Below are 22,931 nucleotides of genomic sequence, written 5' to 3' on the forward strand. Positions count from 1 at the left end.
CTTGCCGAATGTTAATTTACTCATTTATGTCTATATTTATTCCTTTAGAGGCATTTGCAGGAGAAACATGTGAGTTGATATTAAAGGAAACATTACTGAGATCTCCTGAGCAATAGAGTTTTCCTGCGGCAACAGAGCGACTTGAAAGAGAGTTGGTCTCACTTCACGGATGGTGACGTTTCAGCAGTGACTCACAGCATCAAAGCCTCCTATTTCTCATTCATATTCATAACATGCGAAGATTCAATCTGCAGTTGAGACTGAATGACTAAAACGATCTGAGCTAAATGTTTATGGTGGTAGATTAATAATGCACACTTAAATTCTCTTACAGCTCAGATGATGCACCAGCCCAAGACATCGGCATTCAAGAGAGTAAGTTGTTTTGATAAATATCAATAAATTTCTTTCCTCAATGATTCTTAGTATTTAACCCTTTCAAGCCTACATGATCAAAACCTGTCGCACATGCCTTCTGTCGTCTGCACTGTAAAAATGAATATGCTTTATCTAATCAATAAAATTGTGGCAACAGATTACAAGCAATATTATTTATTAAATTGAACAAATTAGAATTGAGTAATAGTTAATCAAATTAATATTCGAATTAATTCTAATTTGTACAATTTAATTAATAATATTGCTTGTAATCTGTTGCCACAATTTTATTGAATAGATAAAGCATATTATTTTTTTCAGTGTGATTGATAGACTGTTTAAGCAAGTAAAACGTATTTTAGTGTAATCGGAAACACAATATTGTTAGTAATATTTCATATTGAACTTACTGGACTGAAGTAACTCAGGTTCTTCTTTTTTTTTTTTTTTTTTTTTTAGAAAATATGAGTATCAAATATGATGGAGGATCATATATTCGTTCATCTCTCAATTATTATTGTATTGCATTGCATTATGTTTTAAAACTACTTAAAACCAAGCATTTTCAATATCATCTTAATAAAACATAATTGGGAGATATATGCATTTTATGTTAGTAGTCTGTCATAATTATAAAGATTATTGATTTACATTACAAGCATCAGAATGTGATCTTACTCTTTGGCCATATAAATATCAGCATTTGCACTAAAATGCTTGTTTTTTGCTCATTTTGGGTCTCTGAGTTGTTTTTCCCACCATATTTTCACTATATCAAGAGCCACATGAAACTCGAAAAATTTGAATATCGTGCAAAAGTTCATTTATTTCAGTAATTCAACTTAAAAGGTGAAACTAATATACAATATAGACTCATTACATGCAAAGTCAGATATTTCAAGCCTTTATTTGTAATAATTTTGATGATTATGGCTTGAAAATCTTTTCACGATATTCTAATTTTGAATTTTGGGTTTTCATAAGCTGTAAGCCATAATCATCAAAATTATAACAAATAAAGGCTTGATATATCTCACTTTGCATGTAACGAGTCTATATAATATATTAGTTTCACCTTTTAAGTTGAATTACTGAAATAAATGAACTCTAATTTTTCGAGTTTCACCTGCATAATAAAGAAACATGTTATATACAAAAAAAATGGTCTAAACTACTATCTCACATGTCAGGTTTCACAGGGTTAAAATATTCCTCTATACATTGTTTTAGTAAATTAACAGCTGTAGTTGTTTATTTGCATATTTGTTTGAATAAATCTGATCTGTCTGGTGTGTGTGTGCAGACGCCGATGGCTCGGTGTTCGTGTCTGAAGCGCGCCTCAGACGGACGCTGCAGGTGAGATGTGTTGGTCTGCCAGCGAAGCCGATGTGACCTTGTGCCACCGCTGGGGTGCAGATTCACAAACAAGATGAATTTAATCCTTGACAGACTGCAATGTCTTTGGAAAAACAGATTACAGACATGCTACATTTTTAATCAGGAATTTCATTCTGATTTAGGATATTATTACAGTGCAGTGAACTGTATTTAAAAGCAGGCATAAGGGAGAATGGGGCAAGTTGTCACACAGTATGTTTCATATGTTTTTATTAGGGCAACAGTTAAATAATCACAATGTATGTTGACCAAAATGCTGGTTTATATAATATAGTATGTTACCTTTTACATTTGTGTTTCTTAATCAGCTCAGCTGTTTTGTGGTTCATTAGATTTAGGGGAAAAGCTTATGCTCTTTAGTGCTAGTTTACACTGTGACAACTTGCCCCACTTTGTGTGACGATGTCTTTTTACTAAAAGGTATGATATAGTCTTGTTGAAAGAAGTTCATATTTTATTTATTCACCAAGGATGCATTACATTGATCAAATGAGATTTATAATATTACTAGAGATTACCATTTCAACTTTCATGTATCACGGTTTCCACAAAAACTCTTTTCAACATTGATAATAATCAGAAATGTTCCTTGAGCATCAAATCCTCATATTAGAGTGATTTATGAAGGATTAAGACTACAGTAATGATTTGATCACAGGAATAAATGACACTTTACTATATATTCACATAGAAAACTGCTATTTTAAAAATGTAATATTTCTGTTTTTACTGTATTTTGGATCAAATAAATGCAGCCTTGGTGAGCAGAAGAGACTTCTTTCAAAAAAACATCAAAACATCTTTCCAGCCCCAGTTTTCTGAGTGTGTGTGTGTGACCTTGATGTGCTCTTGTTCCAGCCGTACGGATGGCAGCTTCACGCTCCTCCTCGCAGAAAGTTGCTTCAGTCTCCAGGATTGTTGCCGTATTCTCCTCTGAGTGTGACTTACAACGGCAAGACCTGCATCCTCTTCAGGGCCCGCAAACTGGCCATCCGGTACAGGAATCATAGTTTAGTGGACCTCACAGAGAGAACCTTCAGCCCAGACGCGCCGGTGGACACCAAAGGCTCTTTCTGCAGTAAAGACAAAGCCATGTAAGTTCAGTTGCACACTCTTCTAGAACAGGTTTTCATGCGCTAATGTTGATTATTTTCCTCATTGTTGCGGCTCCTCTCTTCCCAGTCTGTCAGTATCGCTCTGTTTAGTTCCTGTCTCGATGAAGCTCCTCCTTCTGTAAAGCACACTGTGCTCTGATTGGTCGGCTGGAGCAGTGTGTTGTGATTGGACGAGTGTGTTCGGGAAATGCCCCGCCCCTTTCCATAACCGCCAGTTTAACACACTACTGACTAACTCAACCAGGCCCCGCCCCTTTATTCAGCGTATTAATTATTATAATGAGGAATATTCTTATTTATTCCCGGAAGAAACTCAAGACTACAATGGAGGCGTTTCACTGAACACTGAGACGAACTGTATAGTAAAACCTCAGTCTTTATTGAAAAGATCAGCTTGACAGCTAAAGTGTGTACGTGTTAAACTTGATTGATATTTAATAATATTTTTGACATCTTTTGTTATTCTCCAGACTCAATCTACGGTTTGGCGACGTGGAAGATCTCAGAGGCCTCTCCATCAGGTTATTTCTTATTTTTTTCTTCATTAACTATAAAAAGTATGGACTTATTGCCTTGAAAGTGATATGACAAAAGATAGCAATCTTTAATATTCTGCTATTTTAATATTCTTATATTAACATTGACATGATCCCCTATAGAGGCAGTCAGTCGCAAACAGCTCTGGTATTAATATTAAAGAAAACCTATTTATAATGATTATCTTATTGTTAATGTTAGAATATTAAAATACAGAATGTTTTAAAAAGTGTTAATGTTTGCTCTTAAATGGGTACGTTAATATAAAATTCAACCGGTGCCATCACGTGTGTCAATATTGGTTAATTTACAGTGCAATATCTTCAAATGCACATTTTTTCTGCACCAATTTGCACTTTTTTAATCAAAAAGCAGAATTTTGAATGGCTTTGCAGAAAGGTAAAGACACATGACAGTATATATATATATATATATAAAAAAAAAAATCAATTCTGTCCTTTTCCTGGAACCCTTCTTTGTCTGATGCTACTCTAAGCAATGCCTGAACCTAGTATTTTGAGCACTTCTTGGGTTGTTTTTGCCTCTTCGCTTGCTTTAGTCCACTTTTGTAAGTCAAAATATAAATGTATATGTGTGTGTTTGCATAGGCTACAGATGTCAAACACGTTCTACGAGTCTGCGGGACAGAACTGGTTCACTCTGGATAACGTTCACATCCATTACAACTGGACGAACGAGGCCACGTTCAACGCCACAGATGTGTACGCGCCGTCCACTAACTCCTACCACTGCCAGCACGTCAGCAGCCTCCAGAAGTACGACACGCTGCTGGTTCCCAGTGCCAACACCGACCACGCCGCAAACTGGCACATCACCTTCACAGACTTCCAGGTTGGCAGCAACACTTTCCCTCTGATGAACGCCTCGTGTGTTGCGATCGTAGCATCTTGTGCAGTATTTTTAGGCTCTGGTGGGTGTGTGATGTGGGTTACACAAGCTTGTGGTTTGGCATGAGTGCAGCGTCTTTTTAAAAAGCTCAAAATGCAGAGTTTGTGGTTGAACATGCTGAGTTTGAGTGAAATTAAATTCTGTATAATATGGAATATCAAAAACTATGCATTATTCTGCTTTGCCTGGATGGATGGATGGATGGATGGATGAATATAAGATAGATAGATAGATAGATAGATAGATAGATGGATGGATGGATGGATGGATGGATGGATGGATGGATGGATGGATGGATGGATGGATGGATGGATGGATGGATGGATGGATAGATGGATGGATGGATGGATAGATGGATGATGGATGGATGGATGGATAGATGATGGATGGATGGATAGATGATGGATGGATGTGTGGATGGATGGATGGATGGATGGATAGATGGATGATGGATGGATGGATGGATAGATGATGGATGGATGGATAGATAGATGGATGGATGGATGGATGGATGGATAGATGGATGGATGGATGGATGGATGGATGGATGGATGGATGGATGGATGGATGGATGGATGATGGATGGATGGATGGATAGATGATGGATGGATGGATAGATGATGGATGGATGTGTGGATGGATAGATAATGGATGGATACAGGCGCGGAGTTTGCGGGGGGGCAGGGGGAGCGTTGCCCCCCCGGTGGCTGAAACGGGTAATCGCATTTTCTTAAAAAAGCTGTAAAAAAACTACCAACCCCAATCTCTATAAACAGTTATCGCTCACTCGGTCGATTGTGTCATCTAACTCTGAGAGAAGCTTTTCTGCGATAAATGGGCGTCAATTTGAAATGTGCTGGGGACAGAGACGTACTCGAAAGGGCATTTTCACAAGTGCTGGGTACGCATTCATTCTTTTTCTCTCTTTCGAGTAGGTCATGTTTTGAAAGACGATGTTCTGTAGCTCCTGATGTACATAAATAAAAATGAGCACAATGTCCGAGTATAGTGAGTATAAAGTATATACGCCCTTTATTGCATAAATAAAAATGAGCACAATAGCACTTTTTTCATGTGTATAGTGAGTATATAAAGTATATACTCCCTTTTTCGTGTATACAGTGATGGTCCAGATCCAGGACTCGGGAGGTTCGAGGTTCTAATCCGCACTCGTAAAGTTTTTTTTTTCCCCTCATCAAAACCAATAGGTAGCCTAATCCCGTGTCTTAAATTTTTTTCAATGATTCATGAAGTATAAATGCGAAATTTAACTAGTTTTTTAATCATTATCATTGCCAGAATGTGTTTTGAAAAAAGGAAAGAAAACTTTAAGGTTGAAGATAATATTTTAACAGTGCAAAAGTGGTCCACATTTTATGATCCTATAACGAAGATGCGACGCGAAGTGGCTGTTAATGCGAAGTTCTAGCTGTTTACAATGACATAAAGGCAATAAAATATCAGTGTATTGTTTTACTGTTTTTTCTTGGGATAAAAATAAATATGTGTTTATTTAGCATGTTTTTTTTTTTGCCCCCCCTGACTCGAATGTCAAACTCCGCCTATGGATGGATAGATGATGGATGGATGGATAGATGATAGTTGGATGGATGGATGGATGGATGATGGATGGATCAATGGGTTGGTTGATGGATGGATGGATCAATGGGTAGATGGATGGATGGATAGATGATGGATGGATGGATGTATGTGTGGATGGATAGATAATGGATGGATAGATGATGGATGGATGGATCTATGATAGTTGGATGGATGGATGGATGGTGGATGGATCAATGGGTTGATGGATGGATGGATAGATGATGGATGGATGGATCAATGGGTAGATGGATGGATGGATAGATGATGGATGGATGGATGGATGTATGTGTGGATGGATGGATAATGGATGGATAGATGATGGATGGATGGATATATGATAGTTGGATGGATGGATGGATGGATGATGGATGGATCAATGGGTAGATGGATGGATAGATGATGGATAGACGATGGATGGAGGGATAGATGATGGATGGATGGATTGATGGTTGGATGATGGATGGATCAATGGGTAGATGGATGGATAGATGGATACTCACCATCTAGTCATCATGTGTTTCCTCACAGATCCAGGCGTTTAATGTTCTGTCCAGTAAGTTTGCGTCGGCCAGCGACTGCGAGACGTTCTTCACTCCCGCGATCCTGATGGGTCTGATCACGTCTCTGATCCTCCTGCTGGTGCTCGCGTACGCGCTGCACATGGTGGTTCACCTCAAGCACATCGACCGCTACGAAGAGCACAAGACCACCGTCTACTTCCCTCGCAGCACAGAAGCGGAGAGCACAGACAAGAACAACCTCTAGGGCCCCGGAGAGAGAGAGACACACACTTCTGTGACTCTGAGCCAGAGAGAGAGAGAGAGAGAGAAAATCAGCGGACGGGACTCTAGATCCCATCCGAACGGGAGCCAGGGATCTTCGGGACTGACTGCACCACGGCAGTGACATCATTGTGGTGGGACAGTGGAAGTCCGAATCAGTTCCTTCAGGAGCTTCACAGGCTGGGAGACATCGACCAGTTCTCCAGCAATTAAACATCCAGCGTCAGGTTTCACGAGCGCTCATTTCTGAGAGAGATCTTCAGATGTTTGAATGCAATTCGAAATAGCACAATAATCAATATATCTTACATTTGCATCGTCTGTCTTAGCTTCTGTTTGACTGCTGAGGACCAGTTTAACTTCAATACTGATGCGCCTTTAAAGTCAACATGAAACCAGTTTACCTTTGTAATAGGAGACATGTGCACAAATGCATGCAGTTGATGGCGCAGATCAACAGAAGGAAATCAAGGAACATGAGTTAAAAAAATTATTTCATGTTGACTTTGAAGTTTTAAACAAACCGTTATGATAGTGTATTATAGTTTTCATTTGACTATCAATGAAAACAGGAATGCATTTCCCCGCCTTGATTAGAGAAAAACGGCACAAACCTAAAACTCGAATAATGAATAAAACATACTGCGAATACAGTGTTTAACCAGCAAATATTTTGACACTTTTTCAGTTGCAAAAAATCAAATTAATTACTGATGTTATTTTGAGAAGATGTATTTTTTAAAATTATTGTGTTATGGTATTTTTTGTGTAGATTGTATGTTATATCTGGTTTTTGTAATTTCTTATTTAAATTTTTCCCGTCTTTTGTGTATGATTTAATGCTGAGCCTTTGGAGAGTGGCTTCTTATAACTATTGAACTATTGAAGCTAAACAATGGAAGCAACATGACGTCTGTTGTGTAGTGAACATGCTGCATGCCAGTGGCTAGAGACATTTCACAACCAGAATAATCAGATGGTTTGCATTGTACCATGTACTGTATATTGCTAACAATCATAATGTGCTAAATAAGGGAAAATATGTTTTTTTTTTCATGTACACATGTATTTGGGAACATAATAATAGCTTAACTTTGTTCAGCAGACATTTATGCAGATAAATTGGAGATGTGAAATGGGCTATGATGTATTAATATTTGATTATTATTGTCCTCTCAATCGAGTTCAATAAAACCAGCAGCACAGTTGCGTTTCAAAATGATTTTGTTTTGAGAATGTTTGAATGGTACCATAATATACAGGAGTTTGGAAATGAGTTGACTGATTATATCAAATCCAGATATAATTAACAAAGAAATGTTATTATTTCTAACAATCTATGAACTCTACAAGAATAAAGCGTTTGCTAATAGCGCCATCTAGGGACAGTTAGTTCACCCTAAAAATGAACATTTTGTGATCATTTACTCACCCTCAGGTTATTATATAAACCTGAGGTTCTTTCTTCTCCTGAACACAAAAGAAGATGTTTTTTAAGAATGTTGGTAACCAAACAGTTTTTGGTCCCCATTGACTTCCATAGTATTTTTTTTTTCTATACTATAGAGGTCAATGGGCACCAGAAACTGTTTAGTTCCCAATATTCTTCAAAATATCTTCCTTTATGTTCAACACAAGAAAGAACTTCATGCATGTTTAGAAAAGCTTAAGGGTGTGTAAATAACTAATGACAGATATTTCAGTTTTGGGTGAACTATCCCTTTAAAGTTCAAGGTTTCGTGTCAAATCTTGCTTCAATCTTTTTAGATCTAAAATTTAAAGGACATCTATATAGTTTGTATACAGCAAATTTATACTACGCTAATTATTATAAATGTGATAATATTAATGTGTTTTTCTACGTATTATAGTAGAATACTGTTGGATGTTGTTGTTTTTTTACTCTAATTTGTATTTCTTTATTTTAATCTTTGTTTGTTTTTACACCATTTTTCACCACGCAAATGGTGTAGTAATGTTCTAATATAATAAAGTATTAACTCGAAGGAAAATAAAACAACGTCTACAAAAAATTATTTAAAACCGAAATAAATATATCGAATCTAGTTCTCCGAATAATAAGAATAGTATTATAATATTGACATCAGTTGTTTCGTTACGAATCGTTTTTCGAGGACACAGCACGTTAATCGTGATATAGTTTATTAATATAATAAAGGATTTGATTACAGTGGAATTAAAAAACATTTAATCCATACCTTAAAACGTGTCGAATCTAGTGTTCTGAATCATCAGAAAGCTTTTCGATCACGGTGACGGAAGCCACGGTAGTTTCTCGCAGCAAGGTCCTCATGTTGAGTCGCGTGTCATTTGCAAGTAAATTATTACTTTTCCGTTATATTCCCCCCTTTTCAATCCCAACCCATAGAAATCTCTTTACCGCCCGGTTTGTCATGACTATGGAGAGATGCGTAGTTAGATGTTTGCCGTGTGAGTCCAAACTGACCATCTCGTTTACTCTCGACGGCAGTAATAAACAGATGCTGCGCGAGCAAACAGAACCGTTAGGGAAAGTTCTGTCTCGAATAGCGTCCGGCGTCATCAAAACACGAAGCAAAGCGAGTAGATTAAAGAAAAACAACGGGAAAAGTGAGACTCCGGAAGTGGATAAACCCCAAATCAGTCTGTGTGTAAATGGAGATCACGTGTCCGTGGAGACCGTGAACTCTGATGCTTGGTTGGATGGGGCTGTGCTTCATGTGGGGGATTTGAAGTACAAAGTGGAACGAAACCCTCCAACATTCACTGTATCCGAGCTGCCATCGTCTCTAATGTCCGGCTTTCCAGTTTGTCCCAAGCTGGAGATAGAGTTTGGAGATCTCAAGGACTGTAAGTTCATATGGCTCAAGGAAAGCTCACCCAATGCCCAAATGAGAGGAGATCCAAACTGCTGGAGGGAGGCAGGACATGAACGTGTGTTTACACCATCTAATCAGGACATTGGTTTAAGGGTGATGTTGAAATGCACACCAGGGAATGGATCCAAATTTGGGGGACCCAAGGAGCTGGTGTCTTCAGGTGCAGTAGAAGCCGGTCCAGGAACGTGTACATTTGATAACAGGCACATTTACACTCAGAAGCTCACAGATGATTCTTCACTGAGGGTTGTGTCTTATAACATCCTTGCTGACGTCTACGCTCAAACTGATCTGTCCAAAACGGTGTTGTACCCTTACTGTGCACCATACGCCTTAGAAATGGACTACAGGCAGAATCTGATCAAGAAGGAGCTGTCGGGGTACAACGCTGATCTAATTTGCCTCCAGGAGGTGGATAAGAGTGTTTTTTTAGATAGTTTATCTCCTGCGTTGGATGCTTTTGGGTTTGAAGGGGTTTTCAAAATCAAGGAAAGACAGTATGAAGGTCTGGCGACGTATTTTAGAAGGTCAAAGTTGAAGTTGCTGGAGCAGTATGATGTTGTGCTGAGCGGGGCCTTGGCGGCAGATCCTCTTCATAGGGAACTGTTGGAGAAAGTGTCCACCAATCCCATCTTGAAAGAGAAGATCGAAACCAGGTCAACGGTGTTGCAGGTATTTCACTGCAACAGATTAAAGACCTTAAATCAATGATTTGACTCCCATTGTCCAACAGGGCTCCAAGACTTTTCCAGTTGTTTGGGATTTACTGGATCAGGTTTAAGGATTTTATTATTTAGCTTAAGCTTGGTTTAATGAAGAAGAAAAAAGTATATATATATATATATATATATATATATATATATATATATATATATATTTTAGGGATGGGCAACGATTAATCGCGATTAATCGCATCCAAAATAAAAGTTTGTGTTTACATAATATATGTTTGTGTAGTGTGTATAATTAATTTGTATATATATATATAAATACCCACACATGCATGAATATATTTAAGAAATATGTGCATGTATATATTTTAGATATATTTATTCACAATTAATATTATATATAAATAAATATTTGATATTTTAATAACACATTTTTCTTAAATATATACATGCATGTGTGGGTATTTATATATACAAATTAATTATACCACACACATATTATATAAACACAAACTTTTATTTTCGATGCGATTAATCGCGATTAATCGTTGCCCATCCCTAATATATTTAAAAAAATATTTTTATATACACTAATAGTCATAAAAAAGCTTTTACCCTTAAGATTGCATTTATTTAATAAAAAATTCAGTAAAACCATAATTTTGTGAAATATTATTAAAATGTAAATTAACTATTTTTCTATTTTAGTAAAATTTCAAGTGTTATTTATTTGTGATGGCATTTCTCTTAGTTTTATTTATTTTAATGCAATTTAATTTGTTTCAATGTTAATTTAATTTATTTATTTTTCTCTCTAATTATTTCTCCCAAAAACATTTTCCTGAATTAAAATAAGACATTTCTTTTATTTTGATTCTTTGCTTCATTTTTCGCTTATTTTAATCCTTGTTTTGTCTTGCTTCAAATTGTATCTATGCAAAAAACCAACAAAAATGCATCGCTTGCCCAATTTCTCAGGTGACCATTCTGCAGTCGTTATGCGACCCATCAAGGATATTGTGTGTTGGAAACACACACCTGTACTGGCACCCTAAAGGTAAGCATCAATGTGAATGGAATGGCTTGATTTTAATTCAATTCAATTTAACCATATTGCTTTATTCAAACAGGGAATGATCCATGTTAACATCAGTAAATTATGGAGTGCCACATGGGTCTGTTTTAGGCCCTCTGCTATCTACTTGGTTAACTTTAAATTCAAGGACTTTTCAAGGACTTTCCAGGTCTAATACCCTCAAATTCATGGACTTAATGACACATTTGTTGTGTCCAACAACAAACATCGAGGTTTCATCATAGTAGTTTTGTGCGCACATGAACGTCATGGCAAACGCACGACACAAAGTGCCTCTTAACGTAACGCGTAAATGCACGTAATTAACTTAAATCAAGCAAGCTAGTATGATGGGCCTTGAAGTGTTGGCAAAATATTAATATTATACAGTAAATTAAACAATATACATATTTATATTATTTGTATAAAATAGAAATAATATGGATTTTTTACACAAAATAAATTAAAGTACCTATGTATTCAAAACACTCCAAGGCCTTGAATTTTTTTTTGGACACAATAAATGTGTCCCCTCATTAAGTCCTTCAATTTGAGGGTATTGAACCTGGAAAATTGAAATCCTTGAATTTAAAGTTAACCAAGGTGTGGGAACCCTGAAGATAGCAGAGGGCCTAAAACAGAGCCTTGTGGCACTCCATAATTTACTGACCCATGGGAGATAATATTAAAGGCGAGCATCAATGTGAATGGAAGGTGAACATGATTTCACCAAGTTGCTTAATCAACTTTACAATCAACCAATCAGATTTAAGGGACACGTTTGTTGTCAAGTTTAAGCTTAGAACCAGGGTGGAGTACTTAAACATCAGTGTTATTACCCTCTGATTTTAGGGAAAAGTTATGGGTAGGGTTATAGGTTTAGGGGTAAGGACTACATTTTGGGACAGGAATGTTGATCCAGGAACACGTCTTACTTGGCAAAATCCCGGTGACCGTGAAGGGAATGATGTTATATTGTGTTTCCAGGAGGAAACATTCGACTGGTCCAGATGGCTGTGGCCCTGAAGTACATGAAGCAGGTGGTGACGGAGAAGCATCCCGGAGCCAGGCTTATATTCGCGGGGGATTTCAACAGCACGCCCTCCTCCGGCCTCTTCCAGCTCGTCTGTCAGGGATCCGTCTCGGAGAATCATGACGACTGGGCCTCCAATGGCCCAGAAGAGCAGATCCAGGCGGGACTCACTAACCCGTTCCAGCTGGCCAGCGCTTGTGGGGTCCCGGCCTACACCAACTACGTAGGGGGCTTCCAGGGGTGTCTGGACTATATATTTGTGGAGCCGCATGTGCTACAGGTGGAACAGGTCATTCCTCTGCCCAGTCACGAGGAGGTCACGACCTCTCTGGCCCTGCCGAGCGTCTCGCACCCGTCTGATCACATCGCGCAGGTGTGTGACCTCAAGTGGAGAACAACCGACTAACATTTGCTTCAAATATGTCCATGCACATCAATCATCACGTTACTTGGACCATATTATAACTAACAAAAAAAAATTGAGCTTTTAAACGATCAGATTTTCATTTCAGCATTGTATTTGTATATATATCATATATAGGTTCATTCTCACTTGTACAATTTAATATTTATGATGAGGATGAATTATTGTGTGACATTTATCAAATGACTATTGACTCCTACTTGGCGATATTAAAAGCTGCATTTAAAATATGATTGTTTTTAAATTCTTTTGCTTTTCAAACTGGAAGAATGAAAATGGTTCAGAAAAATAACCAAATTCTCTTGAATAGAAGCACTGAATACTATTGTTTTCAGTGATGCACAATGTTAGCATCAAGAAAATAGTTTGGTTTCAAGACTCTGTAAAGTACGGAGGCGTATTTCATTCACTTGAAGAAAAAAATCTACTCTGTTTTTCTGAATTAACGAGTTAATTTTTCATGAGAAATTTTTTTTTTGCTGTTTTTCTGAATTAATGAGTTAATTTTTCATGAGAAAATTTATTTTTGCTGTTTTTCTGAATTAACTCATTAATTCAGAAAAACAGAGCAAAAAAAAAATTCCATTAAAAATTAACTCATTAATTCAGAAAAACAGAGCAAAAACTTTTTTCTCATGAAAAATTAACTCGTTAATTCAGAAAAACAGAGCAAAAATTTTTTTTCTCATGAAAAATTAACTCATTAATTCAGAAAAACAGAGCAAATTTTTTTTCTCATGAAAAATTAACTCGTTAATTCAGAAAAACAGAGTAGATTTTTTTTCAAGTGAAGGCAATACGCCTCCGTAGTAAAGCATTAAACAATGACAGTTCATTTCTTTCTTCAAAAGCGAGCCTTTGTTAATGCACAACCATACAAGTGATGCATTTCACACTTTTATTCATTGTTTTGATGCATTTTAAAAGGGAACAGCTGCTAGATGATTGAATATTTTCAAAAGCTTGGAATAAAAACAGTTGATTATGTCTTAAATATTCTGAATAGGTTTATTCTCAATTTAAATGGGAAATCAAAAGCAGGTCAGGCAAGTGCGTTCACATAGTAAAGCACAGCGCGTTTAAGGCAATCGTGATTACATACATAATAAAAAGGCTGCTTATTTACAACGCCAGACCAGTTCCTAATATAATCTTATGCATGTTAAAACTAATGCTTAAATCAATGCATTGCCAATCTCTTAAGTGTGCTATTATAAGCACAATCTTTTATTTATGAAATGCATGCTTCTCTTGGAAAGTTCTCATTAACAATGCTTGATGTATAAGTACAGATGTTAAGTCTAGTGTGTACGGCAGTACACTTACTGTAACAAAAAATCCAGGGCTACTGCAAGAGCTCCTTAACAAAAGTAGTAGTTTTCATATTTTTGGTCAAATCTATAAGATTATATGGGTACATACATCAAGAGGAATGAATCTGGGAGAAATATCAGTCAAGGTCAAAGGTGCAACGAATCAAAATAAAATGTTAAAATGCACTGCCAAAGATTGACATCCGCATCAGGTGAATTTTTGGTAACAATCCATTGAAAATGGTACATGAACAGCTTCTGTGACAGATCAATCCACTGATCATGTCCTTTGGGAAAGCACACATCCTGTTTGAACAGGAAGTGCAGTTTAGCGTTTGGAGAGCTGCTCGGAAAGCCAGTCTAATCCCTCGTATAAACCAGTCCCTTGAGTCGCACAGGTCGCCTGGACATACCACTGATAAAGAGAGAGTGAAAAGGTCCATTTTAACATATTCTTACCAATAACAGATATATAACAGCTTGAATTTTAATATTCACATCTTAAAGGATTAGTTCACTTTTAAAAAAACTTTTGCTGATAATTTACTCACCCCCATGTCATCCAAGATGTCCACGTCTTTCTTTCTTCAGTCGAAAAGAAATGAAGGTTTTTGATGAAAACATTCCAGGATTTTTCTCCATATAATGGACTTCAATGGGGACCAAATGGTTCAAGGTCCAAAACGATGAATAAGGATCTTATCATGCGAAACGTTTGTAACGTCACATAATACGTAATTACGTTCAAAAGGTCACGGGCGACGTAGAGCAAGAATAGAGCAAGGCTAGCATTTGTCCTTAGAAAAGTTACATTTTTGGAATAAGTTTTGAAATGGCCGATGATAAGGCCCTTATTCATCGTCTGGTGTCGTTTAAAGACATTTGAAGCTGCACTGAAACTGTTATTAACTGTCTTTTGGACCTTGAACCGTTTGGACCCCATTGAAGTCCATTATATGGAGAAAAATCCTGGAATGTTTTCATCAAAAAACCTTCATTTCTTTTCGACTGAGGAAAGAAAGACATGGACATCTTGGATGACATGGGGGCGAGTAAATTATCAGCAAAAGTTTTTTCAAAAGTGAACTAATCCTTTAAATATTTCAGCCCATAAAAAAAAATGCAATGCATTAAAATCCAAGCATGGTTAATGCAATGCCTATTTTTTTCAAGTAGTGCAATTCAACAGGCTTTTTTGTTTCAAAAACATACGCCATTATTTTACTTCCATACAGAGTTGTCAAAAAGTACACAGACCTGTGACAAATCCGATGAGTGTGTGAGTACAATCGGTAATCAGTGGCATTTACGATTCTGCTTCGCGTCACGTTTTAAAAATTTCAGTACCAAAGTCGGTACTTTTTGACAACACTAATAACAGATACATTAGGCATTTAAATGAATGATGAAACTTCATATTACACATATCTGATTCATCTATTTGCTCAAAGGTAATAACCATAATAACCAATTACAATTTTGTATTAAATGGAGCTTATAATTATGCACAACTATTATAATAATTTTGCACATTAAGCTTACTCACAGTTTTGCTTCGGAGTGCTTGCAACCCAAGTTTGTCCGTCATCTCACTGATGGGCATTGCGTTTGGTAAATCTTGTTTATTAGCAAAAACCAGCAGGACGGCATCTCTCAGTTCATCTTCCTGAAGCTGTTGAATTTTGAAACAGAACTACTCATAAACATGTCACATTTACTGATGATCTGTGCACAATAAAGCAATCGCTCTGTCAAAATGCCCCAATTATGCTATTTTAAAGCTTCCGAGTTTTGTTTTGGAGGTCTGCTACAATCCGAGGTCAAAAAAACATTTTAATTTTCTCATAATTGCACATCATCTCATTTCAGCAGTTTAGAATCGAGACTAAACTTTATTTATCGTGCACTTTGATCTTTAAAACTTTTGCAGTTTGCAGACTTTTACATTCACAAACAACAATATAACTCACTGCATGAAAGGTAATATTCGTAAAAGCATAATAGGGGCACTTTAACAGGGTTCCTACAGGTTAAATTCATGTCTTTTTAAGACCATTTATATAAAAAAATTACTACCTATTTCACGTCCCTACCAGCAAAGAAAAACAAAATCCTTTAACTTGTGTATTTATTTATCAAATGTGGAATGGGTGAGATGATAAAGATGATAAGCCAAGCAGGAGTGAAAAATAAAAACATTTCAGTAGGCCACAAGAAAGTTTGCCGAACAATCTTAAGTTGTGTTTTTACTTATTCCATGCTGGGAATATGGGGAACTGAGAGACTCCTGAACAATAAACATCGAAAATCATAATAATCGTGGTTGACAAATGAAACTTTTAAGCACGGAAAAGTTACATACAGCACAATTTTTAAGACCCAGATATCAAAATTCAAGTCTTTTAAAGGTATTATTTACAAATTCAATGCTTTTGAGGCTTTTTAAGACCCCGCGGGAACCCTGTTTAATAGTTACTCTCATGTGTTGTACTGCTCCAGAAATGTTTTTAATCTCCTCACCATCTTCTGAAGCTCTTCTGCTGCTTCTTGTGCTCGCTCGCGATCGTTACTGTCCACAACGAAGATCAGACCCTGAAGAAACAACATTAAAAACATTCATCAGAAAATATAAAGCACAAGTCCTTCTCTTGAAGACTCATATCATACACGTCGCATGCACACAAATCTGCATCACATTGTGTCAAACTCAGACTATTATATAATTATTTGAGATTTTAATTTCAATCACATTTTTACCAAAGAATTGAAATAAATAAAACACCGTTGTAAAGTACACAAAGATAGTCAAAAGGTCTTCCTTCATTTAAAATGAGGGGCTGTTGGTTATATCAGATTAAATTATATTATAATTATATAAATATTAATTTTTCACAGCATTAAAGTAAACCATATGGGCCTATTTTACAATAATTTTTATTAAATATACGATTCAAAGAAAAATATATAATGCATGAGGCTTACAATGGAAATGACTTTAAATTAGTCTATACTATAGAATATGACTATAGAATTAATATGACTATGACTATGAAATATGACTATGACTATAGAATTAAATTGTTGATCGCAATTATCTCTGACAGTTAATCGTCAGCATTAACAATAATTCATATTTGAGTGAAATGACTTGCCTTTAACACACTTTGGTGTGAGTAAATGTGTAAATTAACATTAAAGATTAAGAGTATTCAGTGTTATTTCTAATGTAAACAAATAAAACCTGTCGATTTTCCATTACGAGTGAACTGATGATCCATAATATGAATAATCTCAAACATCCTAACATGAACAGGAGAGAAACTGTTCTGTTCTCCAAATCAGACTCTTGCAAAGGCCGTCCCAGTTCAACTTAATCCTAATAGAAATACCAACATCCCCAGCCGAACTATATCTACACATCGGTAGTTGTTGTTCTAGCAGCTCACAAGGCTGGACGATCAAACTCAATCAGAACGGCCACGGCAGAATGAGCAATTCATCGGCTGGAATGCTGCGACTCCACAGTTGTTTGGCTATCTTAACGTGTGTAAGGGGCCGAGGGGACGTCCTGCTGTGATGGGAGGACATCTATGCATCGGTTTACCTGGGTGTTCTGGAAGTAGTGTCTCCACAGAGGCCTGATCTTATCCTGACCACCCACATCCCACACGGTGAAGCAGATGTTCTTGTATTCGACCGTCTCGACGTTAAAACCTAAAGGAATCACACAGCATTTAAGAGATGAAGATTTTTCCAGTTGTTCGCATCAAGACAATGGGAAAATGTCTCATTTCCTTGAAGCAAAATATCCTTTTTTTCTAGGTAAATATTTGACTTTAAAATGGATGTTTTTGTGAGAATCTCTCAATTTAAATGAGTAGTTCACTTAAAAAAAAAACCCTGATAATTTACTCACCCCCATGTCTTCCATGTCCAAGGTTTTTGATGAAAACATTCCAGGATTTTCTCCATGTAATGGACTTCAATGGGGTCCAAACGGTTCAAGGTCCAAATGAGAGTTTCAGTGCAGCTTCAAACGACACCAGACGATGAATAAGGGTCTTATCTAGCGAAGCGAGCGCTCATTTCAAAAATAAATAAAAAAAAGTTTAAGTTTTATAAGCTCAAATGCTTGCCTTGCTCTGTTCTGTGTGACTCTCCTGTTCGAACTAGCTCATCAAAATGAACAAATCTTTTTCCGAGTCAATTCGTTCATTTCATTCATTGAATGAACCAATGACTCGAAAAAAGATTCGTTCATTTTGATGAACGAGTTCGAACAGGAGAGTCACAAACACGCATCACAGAATAGAGCAAGGCGAGCATTTGTGCTTATAAAACATAAAGTGTTTGATTTTTGAAATGAGCGATGGTTTCGCTAGATAAGACACTTATTCATCGTCTGGTGTTGTTGAAAGCTGTACTGAAACTCTTATTTGGACCTCGAACCGTTTGGACCCCATTGAGGTCCATTATATGGAGAAAAATCCTAGAATGTTTTCATCAAAAACCTTCATTTCTTTTCGACTGAAGAAAGAAAGACATGGATATCTTGGATGACATGGGGTTGAGTAAATTATCAGCTAAAGTTTTTTTTAAAAGTGAACTACTTCTTCAAGGTACATTTATTATAATGTGAAAGTCAAGTCTATAGGATAAACACAGCATTCCTTGACTTAAGTCCCACATATAAATATTTCATCCACACAAATTCATAAGTTTGAGTCTTTTGGCGTCTCATTTGTCTGGATTGATTACCTATAGTTGGAATTGTTGTGACTATTTCTCCCAGTTTAAGCTTGTACAGGATTGTGGTTTTGCCAGCTGCATCCAGACCAACTGAAGGAGAACAGGAAACAAATCACGTCAAACACTTTGGAGAACTTTGCATAAAATACTTCCTTGTAAACAAAGTAAACACCCTAAAACGACACGTGACATTTTACTATCATTTTAAATATTAGACTTGTATAGAAAAGGTTTGAAAAACATAATTTAATGGAAAATATCAACAGCAAAATATACTTTTACTGTACACAAAATAGTCAGTATCGAAGCTAACTAACAAAAACAGTTTCCAACTCACCCATGAGAATTCTCATCTGCTTTTTCCCAAACAAGCGAGAAAAGACGCTTGAAATGGTCAAACCCATGTTAAAACAGCGCAAAAACAACTAAAAAAGTGTAAAAGTCGAACAGTTATTAGAGGAGTGAAACTATCCGGAGTCGCCGCTAGCGCTTTAGCACAGCAGCTTCAGCCCTCAGAGATCAACAACCTGCTCGAGCTCCAGTCCACATCAGCAGGCACAACAACGCCTTCTTCTTCTTCTTCTTATCGTTTTATTTCACTTTCCTCGCTCTTTTCTTCTCTCTGTCCAGCTGGAAGTGTGTTTAGTGGAGCAGTTTGAACGCGAATGTTTCTAAAACCACGTCAGACTAATTTTCGCAACAGCTCCAACGCGGTCGAAATGACGTCACCGGCGCCACGTCACGAAACACTGATGAAGAGGCCGAAGAAATTCTTAGGCTCTCAACCCTCATTCCCTTTATTTTTAGTAGAACTTAAATTACTTTTCAATTCCCTTACCCTGATAGATAATAAGAAGTGTAATAGACTTATAGAGTGCTATGAAAATATATTTGGTAAGCTTCCCTGATATTATAGTGATTAATTTACCCAATGTTTATTGGCTGTGTAAGAGGAATTTACTATTTATGTATTCTGTGGCTAGCTATTTTTATTGTATTTTTATTTATTTATTTATTCATCTATTTTATTTAAATGAAATACTTGTAATGCGTATGTATGGATATGTTTGTGTGTGTGTATCCATATTTGTTTTTGTTTTTTTATGTTTATATTTTATGATAGGAGAAATTTGTTAACCTTTCTATTTCTGTTTGGTGTTTGAATGTATCTGACTAATTTTTGTAATTTACAATAAAAAAAAAATAAAATAAAAAAAAAAAAAAAAAAAAAGATGAAGAGGCCGAAGACTGAAGAAAAAAAGTTTTTTTGGGAGACTTCAGACGTCAATCAAGTTTGAGATTGATCGTTTGTATTTACCCACATGTGTGATCTTTTTAGATGAAAATGTTCGAACAGACTGAATCCTAAACATGCATGAAAATGGGATAATGTTACACATGACTATTTGTTTTGTACTTTGTTCTGTTTTTTAACTTTTAGTTTATTTTTACTTCTTTGAACCTTGTTAAACTAATAAAGAGAAAGAAACCTATGATCTATGTTAAATTATACAAATTTGTGTGGCCGTAGTATCTATCTATCTATCTATCTATCTATCTATCTATCTATCTATCTATCTATCTATCTATCTATCTATCTATCTATCTATCTATCTATCTATCTATCTATCTATCTATCTATCTATCATAACTGAGCAAAAAACTATGTATCATGCATTTTTATATTTCTATTCTGTTTATATATACATATATATATACTGTTAAAAAAAATAAAGGGAACTCTTAAACAACACTTAAAAAGTAAAAACAAGAAAAAAGTATTTAATAAGATTATTTCATTCATTCAGATCTATGATGTGTTATTTTAGTGTTCCCTTTCTTTTTTGAGCATGTGTATATATATATTAAATGAGAATGAAACTAAAGTTGTAAATAAATACAGCATTTATTCTAGATATTTTAAAGGCACAGATCAATACTTCATGACATCAGCTCATCCAGAACACACACTAAAACAATTCAAACATGACTCATAACACATTACAGTAACAGTACACGAAATACAGCAGAAATAGTAATAGAACAAAATAATAGTGCATACATAGTACAGCAGTAGTGCATCATTTATGAATTCAGTCATATACATTCTGTATTTGAAAGGCACATATTGAAGGTAGGCAAGTCCATGATCATTAGAACCAAAATTAGGCCAAATGATTTTAAGTTAAATTAACTATAGCCTACCGAATTTAGTGAACTAGATATTCCATTAATTTCTCAAAAAAAAAAAAAAAAAAAAAAAGAGACATAATATACACATTCAGTTACGATTTATCGTTTTCACGTTTGGACAGTTGATCCGAGAGCCAATCCAGTCCTTCATATAAACCTGATCCTTGAACCGCACATGTGGGCTGAACGAACCACTGAGAGAGAGAGAGAAACACATGTGACCTCTCACATCATCAGCTCTATTCTGCTCACCTGCATTGAGTGTGTGTGTGTGTGTGTGTGTCTCACTCACCTGTCTTCCTCTCAGTGTGTGTAAACCCAGTCTGTCTGTCAGCTCAGAGACTGTCATGGCTTTGGGTAAATCCTGCTTGTTAGCAAGAACTAACAGAACCACGTCTCTCATCTCATCCTCCTCCATCATCAGTTTTAGTTCCTCTGCTGCCGTTTCAATCCTCTCAGGATCACTGCTGTCCACCACAAAGATCAGACCCTGAATCATACACACACACATGCAAAGTTGACATTTTACAAATAAAACCGCATTTGAAATTGGGCTGCAAAATAAGATTGCACTTAAATAGTGATAAAACTCTGTTACCTCGGTGTTCTGATAGTAATGTCTCCAGAGACCTCTGATGACACTCTGACCGCCGACATCCCACACCGTGAAGGAGATGTTTTTATATTCAACTGTCTCAACATTAAAGCCTAGAGAGGAGGTGGATGGCAGAATCATGAGCAGTTAGACATGACATGCAGAAATTGATAATAATATGTTTTGCTTTGAGTTTCTTACCAATAGTTGGAATAGAGGAGACAACTTCACCAAGTTTGAGTTTGTAGAGGATTGTGGTTTTCCCTGCTGCATCCAGACCAACTTGGAGAAGAAATACATTTATTCCACATGTAAATGCACAAGATTCTTAATCTGAATGTTTTTTTTTTTAAATCACATATTAATTAGGGCAAATTAATATGCATTCGTCGTAGAGAAATAGTGTGTTCAAAATTTGTATAATAAGGGGTAAATTACATTTTGAGGGGGGAAAAAAACCATTTACTCACCCATAAGCAACCTCATCTCTTTCTTCTTCAAAAGACGTGCGAAAAGGTTAGAAAAGAAGATGCCCATTTTTAAAAGTGCTGATGAAAAAAGCTATTTGCGGTATTCAGGGAAAATAAATGTCCAGAGGACGAGGCTCAGATTGATAGTGTGATGTTGGTGTGAGTGTGTGAGTGTTTATATGGGCTTTTTGCTTTCGGTTTGACTGACAGCTCGACACAAGACACGCGCGGTTTCTCTCGCGGCAGATCCAGCGCGTTCGATATGACGTCACATAGTCTACTTCTTATCTAAATGATGTAATGTAAACTTTAAAATCTCTTAGCTTAATGAAGATTTCAGAAGTTCTGTAAACGAGGATCATGTGCGATGTATTTTTTTTCCTTCAGGCATTGTAAACATAATTTCTGAAGTTTCATATCACATAGCATAGGCTACCTACTATTGCTACTATTTGATGCATACCAATGGTTGTTAAATTAAAAATCATAGCTGTTTAGCAACATTTTGGCTAAGAGTTTGAGACATTCTGTGGTGGAAAAGTCACCCTTAATTTAATATGATTTTATACAACAAGTACAAAGTATAACACATAATACATTTTATTCATTTAAAATTTAAATTTGATTACCAAAATAACAACTCTTGTCTTTTTTTTAATCGAAACATTTTCAAAGAAAACAATCACAATATAGAACAATTAAACAGAATAAAAAACAAAAACAAAACAAAAAAAGACTATAAGACAGGGGTATATAACTAATCAGAAAAAAAAATACATATCAAAGGAAAAGATTAAAAGACTTGCAT

At 36.1% G+C, this 22,931-nt stretch overlaps 4 protein-coding genes across 4 annotated transcripts in view; 2 read left to right on the top strand and 2 right to left on the bottom strand.

Moving 5' to 3' along the window:
• atp6ap1la (ATPase H+ transporting accessory protein 1 like a) overlaps positions 1–6,982 on the top strand; it is a 10,807-nt gene extending 3,825 nt beyond the window's left edge. The window contains exons 2-7 of the mRNA XM_039673651.2: positions 335–375; positions 1,682–1,734; positions 2,635–2,870; positions 3,362–3,412; positions 4,037–4,280; positions 6,468–6,982. Coding sequence (XP_039529585.1) covers positions 335–375; positions 1,682–1,734; positions 2,635–2,870; positions 3,362–3,412; positions 4,037–4,280; positions 6,468–6,704 — 862 coding nt within the window. The 3' untranslated portion in view covers positions 6,705–6,982. The remainder of the gene's footprint in view (positions 1–334; positions 376–1,681; positions 1,735–2,634; positions 2,871–3,361; positions 3,413–4,036; positions 4,281–6,467) is intronic.
• A 1,828-nt stretch (positions 6,983–8,810) lies between these two features.
• On the top strand, positions 8,811–13,031 carry pde12 (phosphodiesterase 12). Its single transcript, XM_039673650.2, has 3 exons — positions 8,811–10,272; positions 11,250–11,328; positions 12,334–13,031. Exons 1-3 carry the CDS (start codon positions 9,034–9,036, stop codon positions 12,783–12,785), a joined length of 1,770 nt encoding a protein of 589 aa, XP_039529584.2. The 5' UTR covers positions 8,811–9,033; the 3' UTR covers positions 12,786–13,031.
• A 656-nt stretch (positions 13,032–13,687) lies between these two features.
• On the bottom strand, positions 13,688–19,595 carry LOC120480756 (ADP-ribosylation factor 4). Its single transcript, XM_039674141.2, has 6 exons — positions 19,203–19,595; positions 18,875–18,955; positions 17,721–17,830; positions 16,637–16,708; positions 15,663–15,788; positions 13,688–14,531 (listed from the first exon to the last, which is right to left on the bottom strand). Exons 1-6 carry the CDS (start codon positions 19,267–19,269, stop codon positions 14,445–14,447), a joined length of 543 nt encoding a protein of 180 aa, XP_039530075.1. The 5' UTR covers positions 19,270–19,595; the 3' UTR covers positions 13,688–14,444.
• Positions 19,596–20,770: 1,175 nt separating this feature from the next.
• Positions 20,771–22,281, bottom strand: LOC120480297 (ADP-ribosylation factor 4). The gene is made up of 5 exons (XM_039673335.2): positions 22,124–22,281; positions 21,855–21,935; positions 21,657–21,766; positions 21,351–21,548; positions 20,771–21,252 (listed from the first exon to the last, which is right to left on the bottom strand). Exons 1-5 carry the CDS (start codon positions 22,188–22,190, stop codon positions 21,151–21,153), a joined length of 558 nt encoding a protein of 185 aa, XP_039529269.1. The 5' UTR covers positions 22,191–22,281; the 3' UTR covers positions 20,771–21,150.
• Between the last annotated feature and the right edge of the window lie 650 nt (positions 22,282–22,931).

Source organism: Pimephales promelas, chromosome 21 (assembly GCF_988280905.1).
Source record: "Pimephales promelas chromosome 21, fPimPro1.hap1.1, whole genome shotgun sequence".
In the NCBI taxonomy this organism is placed as follows: Eukaryota; Metazoa; Chordata; class Actinopteri; order Cypriniformes; family Leuciscidae; genus Pimephales; species Pimephales promelas.